This window comes from Lathyrus oleraceus, chromosome 2, assembly GCF_024323335.1.
Source record: "Lathyrus oleraceus cultivar Zhongwan6 chromosome 2, CAAS_Psat_ZW6_1.0, whole genome shotgun sequence".
In the NCBI taxonomy this organism is placed as follows: domain Eukaryota; kingdom Viridiplantae; phylum Streptophyta; class Magnoliopsida; order Fabales; family Fabaceae; genus Lathyrus; species Lathyrus oleraceus.
In genome coordinates this window covers 456,757,576-456,767,582 of record NC_066580.1, presented here as the reverse complement: position 1 = coordinate 456,767,582, position 10,007 = coordinate 456,757,576, and the positions used below count along the sequence as shown (strand labels likewise).

Sequence of the window (10,007 nt, the reverse complement as noted above, 5' to 3'; positions counted from 1 at the left end):
TTTCGCACTGATCATTTTGGTGCATTCATTTTAATTTTTCGAGCACTTTTGCGCTCGACCTTTACTCATTTTGAGACATTTTATTTTTATCTCTTTGTCAAAATATTCGAAATAAATAAATAGAATTTTCTATTTTTTTTGTTTCGAATTAATTTTGATTATTTAAACTAATATGATTTTATTTAATTTAACTTATTTCAAATTTATTTTACACTTTAAGAACATCAAAAGGGCATTGTTGGCATTTTAAAAATTAGAAAAACCCTACTAGTCACCATATATATATAGCTACACTTGGCATTGGAGAGGAACCTAGACCAATTGCTCACCAAGAAGCGACGACTCTACTACCTATACCTTTTGACTCTCATTTCAAAGTTTCAGCAAAAAAAAATATAAAATTGAAAAAAATGTTACACGTTGAGGTTCTCCTATTTTTTCACTGAACAACCATTTTCTTCATTTGAAGCTCTCTTCATATCTACAAATCCATCTCCAAATCTCTTTATAGCTACAAACTTACATCCATCTCCAAATCCCTTTCATTATTCCTCATACACTAACACCTTCATCTTTTTCTACACAAACCACATTTCATTCTATATCTCTACTGCTACTACACACAAAACCCTCTCTTTTATCTACCACTTCATATCTCTCACATTTCCATCAACAATATATCCTTCTCTCCATACACAAAACATGACTCACTTTTTCTCCACATAATCATCATTTCACTCACTAAACTTCTTCTCCTTCACACCATACAACACTCTCCACAACAACCATACATCACACTTACCATTAACCTTTCTCACCACAACAACCTTCAACCACCATGTAAAAAACTCTCTCCATAATCATTTTCTTTTATTCATTATATATTTATTATTATTATTACTATTATTATATATTATTATTATTATTATTATTATTATTATTATTATTATTATTATTATTATTTATTTTGTTATTGTTGTTTTTGGTTTTTATTAATAGAATTAATGTTTTCATTGTAGTTTTGTTTTATATTATAAAAAATATATGAATTTGGATGAAAGAAAAGTGGAGCTTTAAGAGTACATGAGAGAGAGCTTGAGTTAAAAAAAAATGTTTGTTTCTGTTACAATTTAAAGTGCCTAAGTGAGGAAAAAGTTGGAGGTCTTCTTTTATTTATCATTATCTTTATGCCACATGTTGATGTATAGGTGAGTGTTTTTTTTTTTTTATAAAAAATGATGCAAGAGAGTGAATCAAGAAAGGTTGTCATACAGTATCACTCATTTTCTTTGTTTTATTTTTTAAAAAAAGGCCATGCCAAGTGTAAGTTGTTTAATGGATAATTCTAATTTTTAGACAAGATGATGTATTACCACATGGGTGCTGCCACCTCTCTCACGAGAATTTTTTTGATTTTATTATTTATTTATTTATGTTGTTATTTTTTGTTTGTTTTCATTTGTCATTAGGGTTTGGTTTTGGGCTTTAGGCCCATTTTGCTCATATTCAATAGAACCTCAATATATGTATGTACTCCCTAGTTTTATTTAGTTTTTTTAGTGATAATTTCTAATTATTAATTATTTATTTAATTGATTTTTTTGTTTAATTAGTTGGTTAATTATTTAATTGTTTTTTAGTAGATATTTGATTTTTTTTATATGTTTAGTCATTTTAATTAAGTAATCTATATCCATGTTCAGATCATGTTGTAAATAATTTCGTTAAATTTTGTAAATAGTTTGTGGTTGTGTTGCCAATTTTTTTATTTCAATTTTTTTAAGCTTTGATTTATAAATGAATTGTATGTGTGTGGTGATGTTGCATTTTTCTTTTCTTCCCATTGCGTTGCAATTTTGAAGCTTAAATCCTATTTAGCTTTTAGAAATCATCTTAGACGCACATATTTGGTTGCTCGGCTTCTTATAGAGTGATTCCTACATGAATCCACTCTAAGTGAGTTTATAGCTAAATTCGGTTGGCTTTCGATTTTGGTCGGTTTTCGGTCCTATGGCTTACTCTTGGGCCTTCTTACAATGAGCTCTTAAGCAACATCAACTTAACTTTCAATAATTTCAAACCTCGGTACTTTAATTGTTTTAATTTAATATTCAAATCATTTTTTAAATAAAAGTTGGAAGAAAAAGGTTACCTGGATGGAATGTCCAATCGTAATCCCGAATATTAGGCTCAAGCTGTAAGAGTTTGCAAGCCGTTAATATTCGTCTTCTCTTTAATACTCCAATACTCAAAATCATTTTCTAAATAAAAGTTGGAAGAAAAAGGTTACCTGGATGGAATGTCCAGTCGTAATCCCGAATATTAGGCTCAAGCTGTAAGAGCTTGCAAGCCATAAATATTCGTCTTCCCTCCAAAACATTCATAAATATCCGAATCATTTTCTTAGCAATATTGGAAAGAAACAGACTGCCTGGGTGGAATGTCTAGACGTAGTCCCGAGTATTAGACCCAAGCTGTAAGAGCTTGTAAGTCACAAGTACTCGTCTTTCAAACTTCAAAATACCTAATTCCTACCTTAATATTTTTTCAATAAAGATGGAAATGGAACATGGTGTATACCGTGCACTCCTGAGGCTAGGATTCGAGATGTATATCTCGATCATCCAAGTTCTCGCCATCACTCAAAATACATCCAACCAATCAAACTCTTTTCTCGCCGTCGTGCGACTAATCAAAAACCTTTTTCATAAATGGAAAATACATTGTCTTAAGTGATACAAAACAATGTTTCGGCCACGATTGTTGAGTAGAGATAAATGACGCTTTTCCAAATGTAGATTTATAAATCCGTTCGATGTGTGGTATGCGTCCACTCCTCATCTGTTTTGGGTAAAACAATGTTTTCGTTGATTAATACAGTATAGATTTCGCTAAAATCGACCAACAAACAAACATTTTTCTACCCAGAACTACGTAAGCCTTGATTTCTCTTTTGAGATACGTAGGAGCAGGACTCGTAAATCTTGTCAGGCCCACTAATAAAAAACTTAGGTTTAGTCCTTCGTTAAAAAAATCCAAAAACATTTCTTCTCTCTTCTTTCTTTCTTTCCCACTTAATAACTTGAAAAGCCTAATATTTCAACTAACATTAACGCACACAACTGACCTAATGGTTCCCGTTGAGTACAACGGACGTGAGGGGTGCTAATACCTTCCCCTTGCGTAATCGACTCCCGAACCCTGATATTGGTTGCGATGACCATATCTTATCCTTTCTTTGTCTTGGGTTTTATCGATATTTCCCTTTTCCTTTTTAGGAATAAATAAAGTTCGGTGGCGACTCTGTTCAGTCAATCATTGCGAGCGTGCGATCGCGCTTCGCTTTGAAGTCCTATCCCCATTTTTCGAGGTGCGACAACAAGAAACAATGGTTTGGATGAAGGTTTAACGAATATTTCACACCCTTTCTTGGTATATGGGTATCATACACAGGGTAATAGAGAGGTATTTTAGCCAAGTTACTCTCAAAGTCATTTCGTCTGACTTGGCTAGCATTTTCCAGATAATAACCTTGATCTGCTTCAACATTTTCGACAACTCCATCTGGTCTCCAAATGGATATTCATTGATGCAAAGGCGGTGACATTATGTTAGAATAAGATTTGGTTCTGCATCTATACCTTGAGTTTTGATGATAACAATGTTGTATTTGTGTGAGAATAATTTTGGTACCCTAATGGTTTGTTATTGTGTAGCTTTAACAACCAGTTCTGATTCTGAGTTTATGATGTGCAACGTCATCATTTTTTAATATTATGTTCCAATTCCGCTTTTGCGCTAATCATGAGAAATTATAAAATATGTTCAAGTTGCTACTATAATGATCTTTCTGCTTCTGTGTTGATTCAGTCCTAAGAAGTTTTCAAGGAGACGATATGTTGCTGCTGCAACATTATCTCGGTTTATGCTTCTAGACGTGACTCTGATCATCAAGCTTCTGAAGAATGGCAAGCTTCTGAAGTTTTGTTACTTAGTTGAAGATTATGAAGATCTCAAGCAAGACATTAAGGTTATCAAGGTTATAACTGAAGATTCTGAAGATACTGAAGATCTCAAGCCAGACTGCTGACGCTGTCAAGGTTCTGACTGAAGATTCTGAAGTTTCTAAATCCAACTATGTGTTTCTTCATTTCATGCTTCATCAACTTTCATCATAAGTCAATGAATTAGAAGATACATGATCAAATAATACATGGTACAAAATCAAATATTCCTTCCACTACCTGATATTGTGGGAAAATGATGATATTATACATCACACCTGCCATTGAAATTGTGGGTGAAGGAAGATACTATGCGTCACTACTTTCACCAATCCAACAGTGGACAACCCTCTCTATTTGGTATCCCTATTTTGCTCTCTAACGGTCTCTTTTCTTATGCTATATAAGTGGGACTTGGAGACTTGAAGAAATGATGAAGCTGTGAGAAATGTTACAACAACTTGACAAGTCTATTTCTTTGTGAAAATATATCATTTTTGTACACAGTTTTTGTATAAGTGTTTATATTTCATTTGTGTAAAATCTGTTTGTGTATAAGCAACTCGTAACACACAAAATCTTATTCAAACTGTTTGTTTGATTTTCCTTAAGAAGACTAGGGTATAATCGGATCCTTGAGAAGACAAAGAAAGTTGTTCTTTGTGATTCCTTAAGGATACTAGAGTACAGTCGGATCCTTGAAAAGACAAAAAAGTTATTCTTTGTGATTATTGTAATCAATTGATTGTAGTGGATTAAGTTCTTGTGTATAAGGCGAAATCACCTTGGCATGTGGATTGGAGTAGCTTTGAGTTTCAAGCGAACCAGGATAAAAATACTTGTGTTTTTATCTCTTTGTTATTAACATTTGAGTGGTGTTCTTGAGTTGGTAAACAACTTTTGTTTTTAAAACCCAATTCAATCTCCTCCATTGCTTGTGTTTTCACACCTTCACACTGTGTTGATTCCATGTATCCACTCCCTTCCTATGAGCATATTATAGTTGGCCTTGGAAGGTATAACCATAAACAACATCAACCTAGTTGTCGACCCTACAGATAATTCGAGTTGGATGACTCCCATGATATTTAGAGTCTTCCCTTAATAGTTGGATAGCACCATGTTGTGTTGTTGTAAATCATCATCACTTTTTCCAATCTTCCCAAGCCATGAATACGACATCAAATTCACTGCCGCTCCTCCGTCGATGAAAACTTTGCTGATAGGGGTTCCATCAATTTTCACCCAAATGAACAAGGATTTCAGATGGTATGTCATTCCTAGGTCAAGTTTTTCAAACATTGTTGTCCTCTATTTGACCATGCCATTATCCATGACGTAGTATCATAGTGGCTTTTGGTCAGCCACTTCATCTAAGACATCAGCCACCCATGGTCATTTCGACCAATTCATGCTCTGGGACTTGGGTGAAACACCTCGCCTTGAGCAATCTAAACCTATTGAGGTATTCGTATATAGATTCAGGAACCTTTATTTTTACACTGGCCAACTCTTTCAAACTTATCTTTGATTGACCCATGTAAAACTGTTCATGAAATTTTGTTTCCAATTGATTCCAAGTATGTATGGAATTTGGAGGTAGCATCGTAAACCACGTGAACACATTCTTTGTTAGCGATGAGGGAAAATATTTCATTTTCAAGCTTTAATTATTTGATATGTCGCCCGCCTCACTTTGATATTTGGCGACATGTTCTATTGTGGACTCATTGGTCTCCCTAGAGAACTTGGTGAATTTAGGGACTTTCCATCCCCTAGGCAACTCAATTTGCCGATTTAACTCCGGTAATGAGGATACGAAAATGGGTCTATGTAAACCCATGTTGAACCTGTTTGTGCCATAATCGCTTCGATAACGATATATCATTTTGTCCTACGATATTATTTCGCTGGACATTTCTTAGTACATGGTCAACGTCATGATTCCTCTTCACTATAATGGGCCTAGGATTGTGTTGCGCTATGTACTCTTCTTTGTTCCTATTTGGCTCTACTTGTCGGAACCCTAAGGGTTGCCCTAGATTCTAGGTCGTTCCTATTTCAGGTGTTTCGACTTGCCTAGCATCCGACACCTAGGGCGTTGGTCGCGTCTGGACTTGAGGGGCACCGAAGAAATCAGCTATTCGACCCATCTGGTTTACCAACGCTTTGTAACTTTGGTTAGTATTGGTAATTAAAGGGTTCGATATTGTTCCCATTTGTTGGGTTAGAGTATTTACTAACTCATGGTTACTCTCATCCATTTGCTGCCTCATGGCCATCATGGATGTCGAATTTAATGATGGTGAATCATGAGGAATATAATTGATTCCCCTGGCCTAACAACTCCGCTTGCGTTCGACGTAGAAGCATGATGGCTATTAGACGCTAATCACCTAGGCGTTGCGATATCCGAATATGACGGTTGATTACTATTTAGGCCCATCATCGTCGACGCAAACATATTGTATGACATCTCTCTTCCTAATGGAGATATTGTAAATCTTGTTTGGAATGGTGATCTTGGATCTCCACTTCCAATGCCTCCCAAGGGAGTTGGTATAGGGACGCTGGGTTGTTGCAGGGGAATGACCCCCTACGACGCAACAATTGACGTTTCACTTGTCAATCCTGTAGTAGCAGTTATGCCACCGGTTGTCGCCACATTTTCTACCGGGGTAAGGATAGATCCCCCACTAGTTTTTGGTGGTGTAACATTTTGTGGTGTGTTGGAAGCACTTATATTCGTTGGTGGACGTGTCATTTTTGGCAACGATTTGCCGCTCCTTAAGTGCATACATCAACAAGAGTAAATAACAACACTATGCGCATAAAGTACCAACAAACTACAAAAAGTGAAAACTTGCCAAAAAAAATTCAAAAGTTATAAAAGATAGTTAGCACCGTCCCACTGGGCGTGCCAATTTGTTTACCGTGAAAATTGGTAAATAAGCGTTGGTCTATTTTTTAGTGTAAAAAAGTGACTCGAGGGATCAACCAGTGAATCCCGAGACATGTGCTAATTACTTTGTTTCTTTGCAATATTTATAAAAGTGATGTAACGTTTGACAAATATTAGTGATTTCGACCAAGTCAAAATCTAGGTAATTGTGACAAAAGATTTGAGGAAAATGGACCGTAAAGAAGTCTACATGATTTAACTTGCATAAAAACCGTAAAGAGAAGTAAAGTGCATCGAAAGGTAAAGGGCCAGTATTTAAAAGGGTCTAGGAAAATGTAAAGGGTAATAAAGAACTTGACAAAAGAAAAGGTAAAAGCTTTAATGAAAAGTAAATTGGTAACTGAACTCATACATTTTTCCTTGAGAACTCATTTTCACTATGTAACATGGATACTTCTGAGTTTCAGTGATTTTTTTGTATACAAGTCAGCACCATGAATCCTATCATTAGAACTGCTATATATAGTGCTAAATAACATAACTGTCGCGACCACACGTTACTCTCTATTGTCATTGCGTCTTCATCGCATGCCCAATTCTCCTCACTTGCTACCACGCCTTCCATAATGGAGCCAAAATATGATTATGTGAGATGTTTGAACTTTGAATCTCCCGCCTTGGAAGATCTTCGTCAATGCCGATTTCGACACAACCTTGGTGTGTCAAAGACCCCCACTCCTTCTCTTCCAGAATTTTCACTGAATCTTTTAAATGCAGCTTCGACATTTTAACCTGACAACCTCTATCGAACGTCTTCACTATCTACTTGAGAAAAAGTTGGGTTTTTCTCACAATTAGGAAAATTCTCAACTAATACTTATATCAAAATATTAAAAGATGTATGAGGAAACTCTTAAACTTTCTTCTAAATACTTATATCAAAGTATTAATTTCTTCGGTGTTTCAAATGACTTTTCACATATGTAATACACATTCGAAAATAAAATTATTTTCTTATTTATTATCATAAAAATAAAAATTATAAATCCTTATTTAAATTGACTTTAACAATATTATTGCACGTCACCATAGAACACTCCGCCATCTTAAAATTTTCTCATTTGATAAGTGCTTCAATAGATATTGTGGCACCCTAAAGCAGTTCAACACTTAATCATGCAAACTATAGAAAACAAGAGAAATCTAATAGATAAAGCACCCTAATTGCCTTTACCTAAATTAACACTAAAGTCTAAAACAACTATTATTTATTTAAACTAATAATAACCATCACATTATAAATCAAGCTAAAAATATAAGATAAGTCTCGCATAGATCAATCTTCATCTCTTGTATTCATGTTTGTGTAATTGAACTTAATTGCTTGTTATATGATATGTATTTCTAATTTTGCATTTTCAGAACATTTGATCAAATTGAAGTTGGAGATGTGATAACAACACAAAGTGTAACAATAGAAATTGAACTACTAACCAATCTACATTAAATTTGATAACAAGTATAATACCAATAGCAACAACACAAATTGTAGCAACAACAACATGAACAAAAATGTTAGTATCTTCGCGACCCCATTTTCCTTAACGACGTCACTCTAGGAAACTCGCCGCTAACACTAAGACGAGGTAGCTGCGGGTGATTATTTTGTTGTCCAGAAGCCCCACACTCATTAACCTTCCAAACCTTAACAGACTTATCCAAACTCCCACTGTACAAAATCCATCTTCTCTCATTCAACATTGCATCTGGATCCTTCTCGGCGGCGAGACACTTCACCGGTCCGCTATGTCCCGACAACACCGACATACAAACATGTTCATTACTCATCGATCTTTTCCACACACAAATCGCCATGTCCGCAGAACCACTGAATACCAAACTCCCAGCCGTCGTTAAACATAAAACCGCCAATTTATGACCCCTCAAAACTCCATCGTGTTCCAAATTTGTTTCCCTCACCCAATAATTAACCATACCATCCGAAGAACCTGCGTATAAAAATGTCCCTTCCGAATTCAACGCTAAAGCTGTTACCGCACATTCTTGTTTCAACAACGTCTGTGAAAAAAAATGCTTCGTCGCCTTCCCTTGCATTTCGCGTCGCCACATTTTAACTGTACCGTCGGCTGATCCGGTGAAAACCAAAACGTCGAATCCGACGACAAGCGCGTTAACAGCGTCGTCGTGAGCCGTCACTGATTCCAAACATTTGTAATTCGAAGAACGCCAAACTTTAAACGTTTTATCCCACGAAGCTGAGTAAATTAAGTTATGATCTTCCGTTAAACTTAGACACGAAATTGCATCATAGTGTTTAATCCACAACATGTTACGATGTTTTTTAACTTCCACGTAGTTACTTGGTTTCATCGAACATTTTATATAATTTCTTAGCGTCGGCAATGTTGCGATTCTTCTGTGAATCCGTTCGTTCTTCCCGGAGACTTTCCAAACACGGATTCTTCCGTCTTGATGACCGGTGAGAATTTTCTCACCGGCGATAACAATTGCTTTAACTAAACCGCTGTTTGATTTAAACCCTGCGAATTCCTTTTGATTCTTCCAAACACGAATGTTTTTGCTGTCGGAACCGGTGTATAATAAATCCTTAGTTGCCGCGAGGGAGTATATGTGACCTTCCTCGCGGACTAATGAACCAACAAGAGCTTCTTCGCTGGAAGATGAAGCGTCTTCGTTGAGATGAGAGGACCAAGGTGATTTCGATAATGGCGAGAGAGTAGCATCGTATGGAGAGTTATCAGCTGCCATAAGAGGATCCAAATGGGGAGCGTCGATGGTGATTACGGGGCTGTTTTTTCTTGGATGATTCTCGGAGTTGTAACCGTCGAATTCCTCGTCGCTTTTTTTTAATTTTCCGTATCTTCTAGTGTGAGAGCTTCCATTTTTTGATGAGCCTGTCATTGTTATGGTTAATATTGATTACTTAGTTCCTCTCATGAAAAGGTTTTGGTTGTTTTACAGAAAGGATAGAGAATAATGGTTTGGTGTTGGGAATGAATGACAAGATTGTTTGTTTTGCATGCAATTGTTGTTTGTTATGGCTAATTGTGTTATGCCAT

At 35.8% G+C, this 10,007-nt stretch overlaps 1 protein-coding gene across 1 annotated transcript; it reads right to left on the bottom strand.

Moving 5' to 3' along the window:
* Positions 1-8,368: 8,368 nt before the first annotated feature.
* Positions 8,369-10,007, bottom strand: LOC127120327 (protein JINGUBANG-like). The gene has a single exon (XM_051050738.1). The coding sequence runs from the start codon at positions 9,847-9,849 to the stop codon at positions 8,482-8,484; it is 1,368 nt and encodes a 455-aa protein (XP_050906695.1). The 5' UTR covers positions 9,850-10,007; the 3' UTR covers positions 8,369-8,481.

Excerpts from the sequence above, each read along its gene's own strand:
- LOC127120327 (XM_051050738.1), bottom strand. The coding sequence starts at position 9,849 with ATGACAGGCTCATCAAAAAATGGAAGCTCTCACACTAGAAGATACGGA.